Source organism: Prinia subflava, chromosome 9 (assembly GCF_021018805.1).
Source record: "Prinia subflava isolate CZ2003 ecotype Zambia chromosome 9, Cam_Psub_1.2, whole genome shotgun sequence".
Taxonomy (NCBI): Eukaryota; Metazoa; Chordata; class Aves; order Passeriformes; family Cisticolidae; genus Prinia; species Prinia subflava.
Genome location: NC_086255.1, coordinates 14,103,114 through 14,120,194, shown reverse-complemented (window position 1 = coordinate 14,120,194; position 17,081 = coordinate 14,103,114). Strand labels below are relative to the sequence as shown.

The following is a 17,081-nucleotide window of genomic DNA, read 5'->3' as shown; positions in this document are numbered from 1 at the left end:
CGGAAGTGCTCGTCCCGCGCTTCCGGCGGCGACACTTCCGGGGTGGCTCGGGATGCTGCGAGCGGCGCGCGGCGGGGCCCGGCGGCTGCTGCGGGGGGGGCCCGCACCGCCAGCGCCACCGCCGGCGCCGACACACGGCCGCCTGCCCCCGCCGCTCTGCCTCCCGCGCCGCCTGCTGCAGCAGGCGCCCCAGCCCGCCGCGCCGCCGCCCGCCGTGGGGCGATGGCTCCTGGTCTGCAGCGGCGCCGTGGCCGGTGCCGTGGTGCTGGGCGGCGTCACCAGGTGAGCGCGGCACCCCCAGCCCCACCGGGAGAGGCGCAGAGCGGGGCCCTGGAGGCGGCTGGCGGTGTGTGCCCTCCGGTCCGCGCCGCCGCTGACCTTCTGCGGCTGTCCCCTACACCGAGACCCAGCCCGGGAGAGCCCGGGAGAGCTCCCCTCGTGTCTCCCCTTCTTGGCTGCAAGCGGACATGGCGGGAATACCGGGGAGACTGTTCACAGCCTGTGGATGCCACTGAGGGATAGCTGTTACACATTTATCATCATTTCAGGTCTGGTCATTCACAGACTCTCTGATTTCTAGTTGTGAGCTTAAGGATTGTCTGAACAAGGGATTTAAGACTTATCATAGAACCACAGAACATCCTGACTTGGAAGGGTCCCACAGGGACCATCGAAGTCCCAGCTCCTGGGTTGTAGTGCAGCCAACAGCTCTCACTTCAGTTCAGTGGGCTTGCTTACTGCAAGGGAGCGAGCTGTGCCTGTTGATATCTCTGCTCGCAGGCTGACAGAATCAGGCCTTTCCATGGTCGACTGGCACCTGGTGAAGGAGATGAAACCCCCCCGGACGCAGCAGGAGTGGGAAGCCGAGTTCCAGAAGTACCAGCAGTTCCCAGAGTTTAAAATGTGAGTGTGCAAAAGTGGAAGGAGGGTGGGCTGAGAGCATCCCTGCTGCGAATGAGCCACTCACAAAAGTACTGTAAGAAGGAGAATGTTTTCTGAAGTCACTGGGAAGGCACACCACGCCCGCCTGGCAGTGGCTTCTCTGTTCCCTGCCTTTCCCTGAGGAAGGCAATCCCGTGTCGTGCAAAGTGCAGTGCAGGGCTGTGAAACTGTTGCTTTATTGTCCCTCAACAGCCTGAACCACGACATGACGCTGCCAGAGTTCAAGTTCATTTGGTACATGGAGTACTCACACCGCATGTGGGGCCGCGCCGTGGGCCTGGCCTACATCCTGCCTGCTGCCTACTTCTGGCGCCGGGGCTGGCTCAGCCGGCCCCTCAAGGGCTGTGTGCTCGCGCTCTGCGGGCTGGTCTGCTTCCAGGTGAGAGCTCTGCAGCCATTCGATATCACACAGTGACTAAAGATCTTCCACTAAAGATCATCTGGTTTTAACCCTCCAAACAAGGATACCTTTCACTAGACCAGTTTGCCCAGAGCTCCATCCAACCGCTGGATGGGGCATCCACAACTTCTCTGGGAAGCCTGTTCCAGTGCCCAGCACCCAATTATTTGGCAGTATCTAATCTGAACCTACCCGCTGTCATTGTGATATCTTCTGATTCAGCATAACTAAGATAGTGGGATTCATGACAGCTTGGTGTCAGTGATACCATGACAGTGTATCAGTGCTGGTAGCTAGTGGAAAGTAGAGGAAACAAGTTGCTTTGCCCCTAATGTTTATCCCGTTTTAGTAGTTGCTGCTGTCCTGTCTGGCTCTGAGCCCTCTCCTGTTCTGTTAGGGGCTGCTGGGATGGTACATGGTGAAGAGTGGGCTGGAAGAGAAGCCGGACTCGTACGACATCCCTCGGGTCAGTCAGTACCGTCTGGCAGCTCACCTGGGCTCTGCCCTGGTCCTGTACTCTGCCAGCCTGTGGACAGGGCTGTCTTTGCTGCTTCCACCACACAAGGTATGGAGTGATGTGTCAGGATTTAAAAGCCCAAGGCAGTGTCAGTCTAGAGGGTTGGGGTGTGATGTGAAAGTAAGGAAAGGATGTGAAGGCTGATGGTGCTTCTCCTGTAGTGTCTGTTCCTGACTCTGATCTAGTACTTACAGAATACTTACAGTGTTACAAAATGCTCATTCTGTAAACTCCTTGGACACTTGCTTTGGCTCGTGCTGTTCGGGTCAAAAGTGATTAGTCTCAGAATTTGTGGAAGTTCAGCCAGGGGTGTGCCTGGCTGAGGTAAATGGTTTGTGCCAGTAACTGTCCAGGGGCCACTTCAGTTTCTGCACAGAGCTGGACTTGATTAGCTGTGGTTTTGAAGGACCACTGAAGTGTGGCTGCTGTGTGGTGGTCTGTAAAATCCCCTGTAAAACACAGACCAACCTTTCTGCCTATGTAAGTGGTGAAGGCTTTTCTTAGCTGCTGCCAACAGCACTGGAAATGCCTCGATTATTTCTTTTTCTTTTTTTTTTTTTATTTTACAGTTGCCAGAAACCAAACAGCTCCTTCGCTTGAGACAATATGCTCATGGCACTACAGCTCTCATTTTTCTTACCGCTCTTTCAGGTAAAGCTCTTACTTTCTGCTGTCCAATTTGTGACTCATTCCTCTCTGCTGGTTTGGTTTCTTGCTTCTGATCTGGTGGGGACTGTGAGGAACCCCATCCATTCTCTGGGAAAACGACTGCTGTCAGGGATCTTACAGTCAAGAACCTCCTCACTGGTCTTTCCTGGACAGGTGGAGATGACCTTTCAGCCTGCCTGTGCTGTGCCATCTCTCTATATATTGCTAAAAGAAATTCAAGATCAAGCTGAGCTCTTGAATGAGGGCTATGCAACCTGGAGTGACACCTTTGTCTACTCTGGTAGTCTCATTTTGTGCTCTGGAATTGCAGGTGCCTTTGTGGCAGGGCTGGATGCTGGCCTTGTGTACAATTCCTTCCCCAAAATGGGGGAGCGCTGGATCCCAGATGATGTCCTTGCCTTCTCCCCTGTGCTGAGAAATATCTTTGAGAATCCTACAACTGTACAGTTTGATCACAGGATCTTGGTAAGTGCTGTCTTCCTGATATGTCTGGGTTGCTTCTTGGTTGCCTCCTGCAGCCAAGCTGTCTTCTTTGGGCTGTGGTTCTGTCAGCTTGAGTGATTTCTAGGGTGTCCAGAGGGCCTGAGAGCATCTTACAGTTTGCTTCTGCAGGAAGAGGAAGTTTAGCATTGTTATTTATTTTCAGTGTGGCCTTCTTCCTTAAGGAGGTCTTCCTCCTGCGCAAGTAACACACGTTGTTCCTCTGAGTCTCCTTTTCCATAACATGAGCTACATTGTGAGGTAGCCCTTGCTATTGAAATGTCTGGGAAAGCTGTGTCAAATAAAACTTGGAAATCCTGATATTGAAAGCTTCCTCCAGCATTTCTGAACTTGCTTTGCACAGTAGTGCCCTGTGAATACATCTCAGCTACTTAGAGCAATCTGGATATTAAATACCATTGGCAGCACTGCTGTGAACTAAGCTGTGGCTAAGACTAAAAAAAGAAAGATTAAGCTGGATCCCCTGGGCTGACCTGCATAGCAAGATTATGCTGGTCAACTGTAGCTGAGTGGTGGAAATGAGATCCGTTTTACAGATGACTTCCACCTTCAGTTGTCAAGATGACAGCTGGGGAGAGGGCAGACACAATCCCTAATGACTTGAGTAGATGAGGAAAAGCTGTTGAAAAGTAAAGCATTCATTTGGAGCAAAATAACAGTCTCTGACATGTCACTTAAATTTCAGGGTAATTAACCTGATGGAGTTCTAGGATTTGGTCATGGCCATTAATATGTCTCTTTAGTTAAATATTGCTCCCACAATTTCTTTTACTGCGTGGAAGGCACAGGCAAAGGCCACTGCACCCATTTCCCTTGAACTTTCCTTGAAGGGTGTTTGTTTCCCTTCCCTTCTGTAGGGAATTGCCTCCGTCACAGCTGTCACAGCACTGTACCTCTTCTCGAGGAGGATCCCACTCCCTAGGAGGACCAGGATAGCTGTGACTTCCTTGCTGGCCGTAGCTTGCACGCAGGTACTGCCCTTATGTTTTTCCTTCTCCTTTGTAGCACATTCACAAGGCAGAGCTGACCCCACTGGGATCTATGCTGGCTCCAAGAGTCCAGAGCTGAGAGGTGGAGCTTAATAGACCCCACACCTCACCACAGTGCATGCAGGCTCTGCATTTGGGGTGGCTCATGGTGTGGCCACGAGCCTTTCTAACACCACACTTTGTGCTAGGAATGGTATCCGTGGTGCATCCACAGCTGCTCTTACCTCTTCTCCCTTCTTGGCAGGTGGGCCTGGGCATCAGCACGCTGCTGCTGTATGTGCCTACGCCTCTGGCTGCCACGCACCAGTCGGGCTCCCTGGCGCTGCTCAGCACGGCGCTGTGGCTCATGAGCGAGCTCCGGAGAGTTCCCAAGTGACGCGCCGGGGACAGCCCTCCGGGGAGCCGCACCGCCGGACGCGGGGCGGCCGAGCCCTGGCTGCGCGGGGCGATGTGCGCCCAGCCGGGCTGCGCGGGAGGCGGCGGCGGGTGTGAGTGCCAACTCTGTAACATAAAGCACTTTGTAAAGCGGCTCTGTCTGCCTGCGTGCTCCTTTGCGGAGCGGGGCGAGGGATGCGGGGCCGGGCCGAGACGAGCCGAGCCGAGCCGAGCGGATCCGGGCCGAGCCGAGCGGAGCCGAGCGCATCCGGACCGAGCCGAGCGGACCCGCCAATGGGAGGCGCCGGTGCGGCCAGCGCGCCGCGCTCCGTGCGCGGATTGGCGGCGCGGCGCGGCCGTGGGCGGGGCGCGGCCGTGGGCGGGGCGCAGTCCGCAGCGGAGCGGCCATGACGGCGCACAGCTTCGCTCTGCCGCTCGTCCTCTTCTCCGCCTTCTGGGGCCTCGTGGGCATCGCTGCCCCCTGGTTCGTGCCCAAGGGGCCGAACCGCGGGTGAGTGGGGCCTCGGGGGGTGCCGCGGTCGGGGGTTCTGGGGCTGGGCCTTCCCGTGCTAACGCCGGTGTCTCCGCAGGGTGATCATCACGATGCTAGTCACCACGGCCGTGTGCTGTTATCTCTTGTGAGTACCGTGGGCCCGGCCCGCTACCCTTCCACGGCCCCCGCCGGCTTCACCGGGACCGGTGGCTGCTGCCCAGCTTCCTCCGTGGATGGATAGGACGGTCCCTGGGCTGCGGCCCGCCTCCTTCCCGGCCCCATCCCCTCGGGGCAGCAGCCGCTCCCGGCGCTCTGGTGCTGCCCGGGGGCGCTGACGGCAGGTTGTGTCCCTTTGCAGCTGGCTCATCGCCATCCTGGCCCAGGCCAACCCTCTGTTCGGGCCGCAGCTGAAGAACGAGACCATCTGGTACGTGCGCTTCCTCTGGGAGTGAGCAGACCCTGGGAGCTGGTGCCTCAGCGGAGACCCCCATCAAATCCATCACCGTGAGTGGGCAGAGGTGTCCCTGCTTGCCTGCCTGTATCTGCCTGGGGAGGGAGCTGCAGCTCAGCCCTTGCTGGGCTGGGGGAGATGCTTTGGTCTCTGTGTGTTGTGGCTGTGGTGAGCTGGTCCCAGTGTGAGGCTGCTGGCTCTGCACTCAGCCTGAGCAAATCAAGCACTGTAGTTCTCAGATTTGTGGGAGCTCCCTCATGAATGCGGTTTGGTGCTAACTTCTCTTCCTCTGTTCCTCCCCTAGCTCTTGTAGCTGTTCCAGCCTCTACCCTCTTGTACCAGACAGCCCCCAGAGGTGCTGGGACAGAGGCTGGACCCGCTGCCCATGCACACCTGGAGCACTGCAGCCTGGACCGATGGATGGCTGGGCCCCCAGGCATGGCACACAGCACCCTGCACGAGGGCCTTCTAATCTGGCACTAAGAGCAGCCACGCTACCACGGAGAGATCCCCTCAGCTGGCCCAGTGCTGCAGTGACTGAGCACCATCCTGTGAGGGATCTGTGTGTGGTGCCAGCAGCTCCTGTCCCAGCAATGCTTTGTCCTACCCTCTTGGTGTGTTCAGCCCTAGCCCCCACGTGAACCCCATGCTCATAGCCCATGCTGCCCAACTAGTTGCCCTGTCCCTGGTCATTACATCCACTGGCTGCCCGTCTGCATGAGAAGGCAGCAGCCATTGCATCCCCTGTGGTCTGCTCAGCCCCTGTGGGGGGTGGTCCCTGCTGAGGCAGGTTCTGGCTGACCCTGGAGGAGCATGCAGACCCCCTTGGGTGGGATAAGGGAGGTGTTGGGGTCTGCTGGAGGGGATGAAAAGAGGGCTGTCTCCCACCTGAGCAGTGAGGCAGCTGCAGTAGTGTTTAGGAGTCTCCACCTCAACAAGATGGGTCCAGGTTCTGAGAAGAGCCAAGTAGGGCATTGTGTTTCAGGTTTTCCCTTATTTATCAGATAATTTATCTGTATTTATTTATTTGTCTGTGTTGTTTAACTTGTGTTGTGGAAATAAATCCGTTTTCTAGTAGGTCATGCTGGAGGCTGAGTCACTTGCTGCTTTGAGGCTGAGCAACAGTCTCGGTCTTATTCAGACACCTTTCCTTTCCCCAACACTGTTCTTGCACCATGGGAACAAGGCTGGGATCCTCAGCTGTTGGGCAGGAGGTTGGCAGCACACTGATGCAGGGAAAGTTCTATCCTTGAGGCCATCTGTGCACTCACGTTGTGGGATCAGGGTCACAGGGAGGGAACGGTGTGTCCTAGAGAGAACTTGGTACATGCCCAGCCTCTTGCAGCTGTGCTGGGGCCATTTCCATGGCACTGGAGCAGCTCAGCAGCCTCTTTGCTAGGCAGCTAAGACTCAGGTGGGGAAGAAGGTAAAAAGCAGAGACCAACATCTTGGAGGGGCTCTGAGTGGACAGGCTTTTCCTCTGAGGAAGATGCTGTCTCCAAGGATCCCAACAGTTTGGTTTGGATCAGAGCTCCCCTTGCTGCTAGCAGCTCAGTTAAGTTCAGTCCTGCTGGAATCAGAGAACACTGGCAGGAAAGGAGCTCCATCCCACTGTGGCAGTGTGAAGCAGCAGCAGAGCTGTGCAGACTGCAGCCACCCAGCCACACCCCCAGCAGAGCCATCCCTGCTGGGAGCTGCTCGTAGGAAATGAGACCAGTGCTGGATGGCTCAAGGGGTTTGTTTATTGCTACAGGAATGGGAACAGCTGAGTTCAATGTGAGTGACAAACTTCACTGGACCATCGGCAGGGCTCCCACCCCAGGGAAGGTTTGTGCCTGTGTGCACAGCTGCAGCCCTGACCTGTCCTGGGGCCATCAGCGGGGCTGGACTGAGGTGGCTCTCCCAGGGCAGGCCCAGCCTGCACTCACGGAGGAAAGAACCACAGCTCCTGACACCAGCAGTGCCTGGGACACCGCAGGGCAGCTGTGCCCAGGAGGGAATGTGTGAAACTTCACTTTGGTGGTGCCTCAAGAATCAGGGAGCCCTCAGGGCTCAGTCTGGGATGTTGGGTAGGACTGTAGGATTGTCCTCGGAGGAAGACATAGCAAAGAGCAGGAATTCTTCAGGAATACTCCAAGAGGGGCCAGGCTGGGCACAGCAGACTGGCGGAACTCTTGGTTTACCTTGTTCCTGCAGTAATTGAGCTGATGCCTGCTGTTCTCCTAGCCCCATGCTTGTCAGGGCCTGTAGAAGCCACCCCAGGTGATAAACCACAGCACCTCACCAGGCTGCTGTGCCAACTGGTGGCTGAGTCATGGGGTGGCTCGGAGCTTCAGGCCAGAGCCCTGGGTTGGCTGCCTCAGTGACAGTGTCCTGTTATCTGAGGGATCTGCCAGGGCTGCAGCCTTCAGCCTACTGGTAGCAGAGGACTTCGCTCTACGCCACACAGTGAGGCAAAGGCCAAAGGCCAAGGAATGCAAAGATTAGGACTGGGGCAAGGTAGAGAGGAAAGCTCTCGTGTCCATAGCTGCCTCAGCCCACAGACTCTGGTTCTGACGTAGAGACGATGGAGTGCTGACTTTGAGATGGTCATTAAGAACGAGTCCAAGCTCTCAGAGCCCAGGCTGTCAGCCAGTCCTAGTTCTGCTGGTGCACACGGATGCTGGGTACCGCTGGCATCAGGGCACGCTTCCCTGGCCCAGCGGCACCACCACCTTGTCCAGCCAGAGCAGGGTGTGCTGGGCGGAGCGCAGCTGCCGGCGGTGGATGCGGCGCAGCCGCAGGAGGTAGAGGACGATGGCCAGCGCCACGACCAGGATGCAGGCAAAAAAGAGATAGTGGTTGTAGACAAAAGAGAGACGCAGCCAGGAGGCGTGTGCTTGCCGGATGCTCTCCTGACGGAGATCCCTATGGAAAGGAACGTCAGGACTGGCCAGGAGATGCAGTGGGGCATTGCCAGGGTCCTGCCACGGTCCGTGCAGAGCCCTTACCCAGTGCAGTTACTCCCCAGCCTCCCTTCCCTGTGTGACGCCATCCCTTCCCCTGTAAGCCACCCTTCCCCTGCGAGCCCGGGGTACCTGAGTGGCAGAAATCGTGTCTTGTAGAGGATGGCTCCCAGAGTCCACTGCACCTCCCGGTCGTACACCAGCTGCGCTGTGCGCAGGCTGGGGTACTCCAGCGGGAACTGGAAGCCCTCGTGAAGGACTTGGTACATCCAGGCTGATTTGAAGCACTGATACCTGCAGACACAGCACACAGGAGCATCAGCCAGACACTATCAACTGCACCAGTCCCCTACCCCAGGAAAAGGCCCCCAGGAGGTCCAGCCATGGCCTCTCCCAGCAAGTCCCTTTACTTCAGCCGGTGCTGGTCAGCATGTGCCGAGTAGAGGCCGCCACGGAAACGCTGGGTCAGCACCTCCCATCGCTGGCTGCAGTACTCCTGGGGGAAGGAGAAGTTGGGGTTCAGAGTAGAGAAACCACCCTCACTTCCAGCCCCAGGAACAGCCCAGCTCCCCCCGGCTGGGGCAGCACCCACCTGGGCAGCAGAGGTGAAGGTGGGAGCACTGTATTGGCCCCCCAGGCGCAGCACATCCTCGGTGCAGTAGAAAAACTCTGAGAAGCCGTAAAACTCGCTGTTGCTGAAGTCAATGGGTGCTTTGTAGGTCTCCACCAGAGAGGCATGGCTGTCATTGGACCCTGCCAGGAGGGGCTGCAGCAGCTTTGCACAGGCCTGCCAGTCCCCTCGTCCCCTCATGTACAGGGTTTGGCCACCCCTCACCACTGTGTCTTCCAGCCCTACAGGCAGGCAGGGGTCCAAGAAGGGCATCTGGGGGCTCAGCCCTGTCTGCTGGCCATGCAGGCTGGAAAACAGTCCAGGAAAAAATGGCAATTGCACAGAGGGTCCTATATCACCTCCCAAAAGCCTAATCTAGCCCTGTCCTACATCCAGATACCCTCTGCACCAGACTAGGCTGTGTCCTCTTGTACCCTGCAGAGCTGGTACCTGCCCTGCCACCTCCTGCTAAGGATGAACTCACCACGTCTGTCATGGTGGCCTGCAGCTACATGCTCTGAGCACCCGCAGGGTGCAGCAAGGCACAGCCCACCCCACCCAGCCCGTGGGGATCTGTGCCTCTGCACAGCCCCTGGGGATCTGGAGGCAGGGGCTGCTCCCGGCACAGGAGTACCTGGGCACCAAGCCTCTCCACCTCTGGCGACAGCTTCATCTTGTGCTCTTGGAAGGAAGGGAGAGACAGGAGACAGGAGAGCTCAAGGTGGGGATGCAATGGAAAGATGTGCTGAGTGAATTGGTGCTGGAGAAAGGAAAGTCAGAGCAGGAAAAGCCAAAAGCCTCTAGGAGGGGCCTCTCTGTAGCCTGTCACAAGGAGAGAAGCAGGAAGGCAGGGAGCTGTGGCACTGATAAATGCCTGCCAGGCTTGTGGAACAGCAGCAGCCAAGCACTCTGTGCCACCCCAGGCACCTGCTGCTACCACACAGCTGCTGCCAGCGTGGCTGTGGGAGCTGTTATCACCACAAACAGCTCTTGAGGCAAATCCAAGGGGCAGAGCACAGCATGAAGAAACCAGCACCCTGTTTCACAATGCTCTAGTGGGGGCACCACTAGGTGAGGCAGCAATACCGGTTGTGCACATAGGTTTGGTTCAGCACACGTTCCTCATAGCGCTGCCGGGCAAAATTGCCCCCGAAGCCCAGGAAAGTGTTGACATAGACACGGTACATGTGGCCAGTGTGCTGCACGTCACAGCCCAGGTTGAATTCTGCCAGCAAGCTCTTAGCAGCCTCCTCCTGCTGACACAGATAGGTCCACGATCAGCAGCAATCCAGGGAAGGCAGGAGCTGCCCTTGGGGACCAGGCACGCACCTGCTGTGGGGAGGAGATGGCTCCAGAGTCGGGCACCTCGTAGGCGATCTGCAGGGAGGCGCCTCCCATGTCTAGGATCCCAACTGTTCGTTTCCGAACCAGGGACTTCCCCTGGTCCCCCAGCGCTACGGTGACCACTGCATCCTCCTCTGCAACCCACAGGCACATGTCAGCAAGAGGCAGGGCCTGGGGCAGCATCTTCTCCCTTCGACCATCACCCCACAGCTGCCTCATGGGGTTCCTTCACCCCTGCAGGCACATCCCAAGGGCCACCTGCAAGGACACCTCCCACATCCTTTCACACATATGACAGGGTCAGGCATTGCTGCCTACTCCAGAGGTTGATCTTAGCTACAGCACTGGTACAAGGTCCAGCACGGCTCTGCTTAGACCCTCCCAGCTGTTCTACAAGCAGCCAGACTCACCATCCTCGTGATCAAACCGACCCAGGACAAAGTTGATGCCAATCCACGCATAGACACCTGCACAAGACAGAAAAGGTCATTACAATATACTGAAGAGGAACGAGCAGTGCTTTGTGGCAGGTCCTACCTTCCTGCTTCCCTGAGATCACTTCCGCGTGTGATTTGGAGAAGAGGAAATCAAACTCCAGGGGCACATTTGTCACCAAGTCATCCAGGATTGCAGCTTGCTGCCTGCAAGGGTGCAGGAGAGGGAGAGATGCTGGGGGATCTTCACCAGCAATGCTGGTGTAGAGAGCAGGAATCACACTGCACTACAGCCCCCGTTCAAACCCACAAGTTCAGCTTCTGCACCCAGCATGTTTTGGAGATGAAAAATTTGTTTGAGATCCTCAGTCAAAAGCATCTCCTCTGAGCTCCTTCCCAGCAGGCTCAACCCCTCCTTCTGCATCCCTCACCACTCGCCCCTACAACGCGCCCTTTCCTTTTCCAACTCCCTCCCGCAGGATTCTTGATTCTCCCGCAAGGTCCAAGAGCAGGCAGCTGTCTTGCCCTTCCTCGGGGCTGAGGGATCCCAGCGCATCCCTGGTTAGCCTGACAAGGCTAACTCACCGCTCAGGCAGCAGCCGCATGCCCGCCGTGCACAGGATGTACAGCGGCGTCTCCTTGTGCTTCCGCGCCGGGACGTGCGCTGCCGCGAACCGCAGCAGGGGCCGCACGTAGGGGGTCGCCTGCTCGGGGGCTGCCGCGGTCACGGAGATGCCTGGCGAGGAAGGCGCCGTGAGCCCGCCCGCCCCGTCCGTGCGCGGGGGGATCGGGGCCCGAGAGGGGTAGCACGCACCGGGTTTGATTTTCTTCACCACGGGGCGGCTGCTCCGGTCCCTCATCTGCCTGATGTCCAGCAGGTCGTGGGGGTTCCCGTTGTGCGGCGGCCAGAAGTAGACGAAAACCCGGGACCCGCTGCTGCCGCAGTCCACCACCACGCCGTAATTAAGGGACGAGTCCTCGGTGTCTGTGGCCGTCAGCTCCTCCGCCCGCGCCAGGTACCTGCGGCACGGCGGCACGGCGTCTCAGCACCGGCGGCCGGCGGCGACCCCGCTCGGCGGCAGCCCAGTCCCCGCTCACCTGTCATCCCGCCGGGAGGCGCGGGGCGGCGCGGCCCAGCGGCGGGGCACGGCGGCCGCCAGCAGCAGCAGCAGTCCCAAGAGCAGAGCGAGCCCCAGCGCAGCCGAGCGCTGCCGCGGGCACGGTCCCACCGAGCGCCACGGCAGGCAGGAAACGCCGATCCTGACGGTAGAGACCACTGTTCAGCACCGGCACCGCGCCGACCCCGACCCCCTGGCCCGGCCCGGCCCGGCCCCGCTCACCTGGCCATGTGCGCCCGCGCATCGCCGCTGCCGGCACCGCCGCCGGCACCGGCGGACACGTCACCGGCCACCGCCGCCGCGCCCCGCCGCGCGGAGCCCCGCCCCCTGCGGCACGGTGACCAATGGGCTCCGCCCGCCCTGCTGGAGCCACGCCCATACCGCCCGGCGACCAATCGTACTGGGCGGGACGCGCCCCCCCTCGAGCGGCGGGGGCGATGCCCGGCTTCGCCCTTGCTCCCGCGTCCGACCTTCGCCGGGAGGCGTCACGCGGAGGCTCCCAGCCAATCGCGGGGCCCAAATACACGGCAAGCGCCGACACGCGGAATGGCGGGCTCGCCGGCCAATGGCGGCTCTTCGGCCCCAGGGAGAGGCGGGGCGAGCGGGCCAAAGGTCGCGGGCGCGCCGGCCAATTGCGCTGCTCGGCAGGGCGGGGCGCGAAGTTGAGACACCCAATGGGCTGCGAGGGCAGGCAGGGCGGGCAATCCCGACGGCCAATGGGCAGCGCGCCCGAACACGCCAGGGAGAGCTGCCGGCCAGTGGCGGCGCCCGAGCCGCGGCGCCGGCGGCCAATGATGGCGGTGTGCGTGAGCAGGGCGCGGCCTGTCGAGCCAATGGGCGCGCTGCGGGGGCGGGCGCTGGACGGCGTCGGCCAATGGGCGCCGGGGGAGGCGGGGCGGCGCGGGGCGCGGCGGGCGCGGGCCGGGGCGGCGGCGGCGGCGGCGGCGGCGCGATGGAGCTGGGGGCGGGAGCAGGGGCGGGCGCGGGCCCCGGCGCGCGGGGCGGCGCGGAGTCGGGCCGCGTCCTGCTGCTGCTGATGGGCGGCGGCGGCGCGGGCCGGGCGCGGCGGGGCGGCGCGGAGACGGAGGTGGCGTCGGGTCCCGGTGCCGGCCCGGGGGGCCCTGAGCCGCGCTCCCCGCCCGCCCCCGACTACGAGGCGCTGCCCCAGGGCGCCGCCGTGTCCACGCACATGCTGGCGGGCGCCGTGGCGGGCGTCATGGAGCACTGCGTGATGTACCCCATCGACTGCGTTAAGGTGCCGGCGGCGCGGCGGGCGCGGGAGAGAGGGAGGGAGGGCGCGGGGCGTCACGGCGGGAGCCCCGGGCACGGTGTGACGAGCCGCACGGCCGGGCCCGCTCTGTCTTGCAGACGCGGATGCAGAGCCTGCAGCCGGAGCCCGCCGCTCGCTACCGGAACGTGCTGGAGGCCCTGTGGCGCATCGCCCGCACCGAGGGCTTCTGGCGGCCCATGCGGGGCCTGAACATCACCGCCACCGGCGCCGGCCCGGCGCACGCCCTCTACTTCGCCTGCTACGAAAAGTTAAAAAAGACGCTGAGCGACGTTATCCACGCGGGGGGCAATAGCCATGTGGCCAACGGTACCGGCCCCGCCACGCCGGGGAGGGAGCGGGGTGGGAGCGGCAGGTTTGGCGGTAGGGAGGCCTGCCCCGCCGCGGGGTCGGGATCCGTGGATGTCCTAAAGCCTGTGCTCTCTCCAGCCGTGAGCCCGCCGCACGGTGCCGGGCACGGGGAGGCACCGCTCCGCGCCCGCCAGAGCTGCTGCCAGGTATCTGGCCTGAAGCAGGTTAGTGGCCCTGCTCGGAGGGATGCTGGTGGACAGCAGCTGCCTGCAGACAAGCCGGGAGCGGCCGCTGCCCCGCGGGTTGGCAGTGCCAGCGCTCGCCCCAGGAGAGCCGCAGGGGTTTGGAGCCCGTCTCGCCATGGTGCCCGTCACTCGTCACCAGGACCCGCCACAGTAGGGGGAGCGTGGGGCTGAGGGGAGAGCAGGGCACGTCCCACCCTCGGCAGGCATGCAGCGCAGGGCCAGCGGGCTTCTCCGTGGGACATGGGGACACTCACCATCCTAAGGCCTCCCTGCCAGCTGGTGGCATTGGTCTGTCCCCCAGAGTGGGCACAAATGAGTCCCACTCACCCCATGGGACTTGCCAGCCTGTCAAAATCCTCTCCCCCTCTTTCTCGATCTCACTCTGGGTGGGAACCCCTGAGGATCAGCCTGTCTTTTGGAAGGGAGATGGAGGCTCCCTTCAGATCCCACTTTTTTCAGGGGCCTCCTCCTGTGCCTTGGCCAGGGACCTGGGACTGTGGTGGAGTCCCAGGGTCCCTCCCCTTTCCCCCCCTCACATGTGGCAGTTCTTGTTTTGCAGGTGCAGCCGGGTGTGTAGCAACGTTGCTCCACGATGCAGCCATGAACCCTGCTGAAGGTAACGATGGTCCTGGCCTGCTGGGGAGGGGACAGTCAGGGTCTGCCCGAGCCTCCTGGGTCCCCTCTGCAGCACAAAGAGGGCTCTCGTTACTTGCCTGACTGCAGGGGTTCTTTGGGGGCCCATGTGTCCAGTTAGGGACCCTGGGGGCTGCCCGTTACAAACAGGGTGGGTAGAAGAGATTAACTCAGAAGCACAGCAAGCCATGGTTTAGGGGGAGCTGGGAGGGCACAGGCCTTTCATCCAAGGAGTTTGGCTGGGGACTGTTACCTGGAGCAGGAGAGAAGGCAAGAGAGATGTCACTGGCACTGCCAGAGTCATTCTAAGTGTGTGGGGGCTGGGCACTGCTGTATTGAAATCCAGGAAAGAGGTGGTACAGTGGTGGGCTTGTGTTCAAGAGGAAAATTAAGAGTGAGGTACAAAAACATGCTAGAGAAGTTGGGAGGAGGGAGATCTTGTGAAGTGTCTGGAATATGCTGGTTTTGATGAGCCTGGTATATATGAAAAAGGTATAGGCAGTTAGTAAGTTTACTAAGTCCATGAAAGTGGTCCAAGAAGGAGAAGCAATGAGGAAAGGCCAGTCATGAAGGTATTTTTCCCTCTTAAAACTGGAGGGCTTGTGATGTGCAGGCTCCAGCTGATGTGGGCACAGATCCTGCCTCCCCACTGCATGGCAGGAACCCCGAGAAGCAGGCAGCTTCTAGGCCATTGTCCTTCCCTGGAGCTCCTCTTGTCCTGACTGTAATAGTTCAGCATTGCATCATTTTTAGCTCCTTATGATCACATTGAGATAGGGGGTGGTAGAACAGTGGCAGGCTGTGCTCTGGACTCCCCTGTCCCACTCTTGGATGTGTTAGGGGGGGTTGGCATCTGAATCTTGCCCCAGAGCGGCTGCATTTTGGTAGTGGCTGCTAACAGTTCCTGCCTAGTGGGCTCTGCAATGAGCTGTGGTTATTCTGGGCTGCAGTGGGGGTGGCAGGGGAGGGACAGTCTTTTCCATATTGGGATCTGTCTGGGAAATAAGAGACTGGATGCTGGGGGGGGTTCTTCTGACTGAGTGATAGCTCTGCAGCAGTGGATGGGGAAACATTAGAGCAAGGGTGGATCTGGACTGTAAGAATGGGGTATCAGGATATTCCCTGGGGCTGTGGCATGTGAGTGGCTTCATAGTGGTGATGTCTGTGTGTGATAGTGATGCCTCAGCAGATTTAAATAGCTGCTGTCCTGCCTGGAGACACAGGGGCACTGGTGGTTCGAGTTGTCTCTCCAGCTCTTAGGCCAGTGTGACCGAACTCCAAGCAGCTGGAGGAAGCCTGGCTTTCTGTTTACCCTTCTCTTTCCTCTTCCCCTCGTGCCTGGGTCCTGGCTGCTGCTGCCGCCGCCTGTCCCAAGTGGTGAAACAGAGGATGCAGATGTACAACTCGCCTTACCAGCGTGTGATGGACTGTGTACGGGCCGTGTGGCGCAACGAAGGGGCCGGAGCTTTCTACCGCAGCTACACCACCCAGCTCACCATGAACATCCCCTTCCAAGCCATTCACTTCATGACCTATGAGTTCTTGCAAGAGCAGCTCAACCCCCACAGACAGTACAACCCGGGCTCCCACGTGGTCTCCGGAGCCTGCGCAGGGGCTGTCGCTGCTGCCGCCACTACGCCTTTGGACGTTTGCAAAACGCTGCTCAACACGCAGGAGTCGCTGGCCTTGAGCTCCAACATCAGCGGACACATCACAGGCATGGCCAATGCCTTCAGGACGGTGTACCAGGTGGGCGGCGTGGCCGCCTACTTCAGAGGGGTCCAGGCCAGAGTCATTTTTCAGATGCCCTCGACAGCAATTGCCTGGTCCGTGTACGAGTTCTTCAAGTACATCCTCACCAAGCGCCAGGAGGAGCGTCGGGCTGGGAAGTGATCCAAGCCACGCACCGTTCCAGAGCTGCCTCACGTCCCCTCCTGGCCTGTCTTCTGACCCCTCTCCCTTTCGGTTTGGTCTGTGTTGAAGAGAGGGGCAGCGCAGCCCTTTGGGGTTTAGCGATGCCGTTTTTTGCCTGTGGCTGTGGCAGCTCTGCTCAGGCTGCACAGCTTGCTCTCCCCAGGGGCCCTCTGCCATGTGGGAGCTGCAGCCCAGGTCACATCCCCTGGCACTTTGGTGACCTCCCTTAACCACAACATCTCACGCAAAACCCATCCCTGCTCAGAGGGGAAGGTGAATGTCCTGGCCTGCCCCTGCCAGCGCCAAGCTGAGCTCGCAGTGCCAAGGAGGGGGTGACAGCGGGGTGCAGGGGGCTTTGTCCGGCTTTTGGCTGAAGCAAAGTGTAAGTCTTGGCCGTTGTCTTGTAGCACGCACACGTGATGCTGACTGCCCTGGTGGTGGTGGTGGTGGTGGGTGAGGGGAGGATGGCACTTGAGGAGGGAGCCTGTAGGTTTGTTCTTGTTCCTGCTCTCGACACCTCCAATAAAAACAGTTCTGCTCTATCCTCATGTCCCATTCTTACACCAGCATGGCTCAGCTCCCAGTAGTGTGCCTTTCTGACTGTGCCTGGTGCTGAGCTCTTTTGATGGATGCCAGAGCAGGGAGGGAAGAGCAGTGTGGGGGTGGTGGTGGGAGAAGGCACCTGGCAGCATGCAGGGATGAGGCTGTCCCCATACCCTTTGGCTCATGGTGCATTGCCTGCTACTGGTGTGAGTTGTGACCCTGCAGGAGAAGCTGAGGTTTATGTTCCTTGCCCAGGTAGTCCCACACCCTCAAGTCTGACTGGGGGTCCTCTGGATGCCTCCAGACTGCTCCAAATGGAGGTGTTGGTAGAAGGGGTTGTGTGTCAGGAACAGCACAGGAATTTGGTGCTGAGTGAGGC

The 17,081-nt window shown here is 59.8% G+C and overlaps 4 protein-coding genes across 4 annotated transcripts; 3 read left to right on the top strand and 1 right to left on the bottom strand.

Moving 5' to 3' along the window:
- Positions 1–52: 52 nt before the first annotated feature.
- Positions 53–4,546, top strand: LOC134554716 (cytochrome c oxidase assembly protein COX15 homolog). Its single transcript, XM_063405537.1, has 8 exons — positions 53–282; positions 781–903; positions 1,135–1,321; positions 1,740–1,907; positions 2,429–2,510; positions 2,839–2,993; positions 3,887–4,000; positions 4,263–4,546. The coding sequence occupies exons 1-8, from the start codon at positions 53–55 to the stop codon at positions 4,392–4,394; spliced, it is 1,191 nt and encodes a 396-aa protein (XP_063261607.1). The 3' UTR covers positions 4,395–4,546.
- A 119-nt stretch (positions 4,547–4,665) lies between these two features.
- Positions 4,666–6,419, top strand: LOC134554718 (V-type proton ATPase subunit e 2). Its single transcript, XM_063405540.1, has 4 exons — positions 4,666–4,904; positions 4,984–5,031; positions 5,245–5,390; positions 5,642–6,419. Exons 1-3 carry the CDS (start codon positions 4,801–4,803, stop codon positions 5,336–5,338), a joined length of 246 nt encoding a protein of 81 aa, XP_063261610.1. The 5' UTR covers positions 4,666–4,800; the 3' UTR covers positions 5,339–5,390; positions 5,642–6,419.
- Positions 6,420–7,057: 638 nt separating this feature from the next.
- On the bottom strand, positions 7,058–12,166 carry ENTPD7 (ectonucleoside triphosphate diphosphohydrolase 7). The gene is made up of 12 exons (XM_063405534.1): positions 12,011–12,166; positions 11,769–11,930; positions 11,485–11,690; positions 11,256–11,406; positions 10,774–10,877; positions 10,647–10,703; positions 10,222–10,370; positions 9,979–10,145; positions 8,875–9,199; positions 8,693–8,778; positions 8,415–8,576; positions 7,058–8,244 (listed from the first exon to the last, which is right to left on the bottom strand). Exons 1-12 carry the CDS (start codon positions 12,016–12,018, stop codon positions 8,016–8,018), a joined length of 1,806 nt encoding a protein of 601 aa, XP_063261604.1. The 5' UTR covers positions 12,019–12,166; the 3' UTR covers positions 7,058–8,015.
- A 172-nt stretch (positions 12,167–12,338) lies between these two features.
- SLC25A28 (solute carrier family 25 member 28) lies at positions 12,339–16,702 on the top strand. Its single transcript, XM_063405535.1, has 4 exons — positions 12,339–13,043; positions 13,157–13,385; positions 14,172–14,228; positions 15,621–16,702. The coding sequence occupies exons 1-4, from the start codon at positions 12,354–12,356 to the stop codon at positions 16,136–16,138; spliced, it is 1,494 nt and encodes a 497-aa protein (XP_063261605.1). The 5' UTR covers positions 12,339–12,353; the 3' UTR covers positions 16,139–16,702.
- The last annotated feature ends 379 nt before the right edge of the window (positions 16,703–17,081 follow it).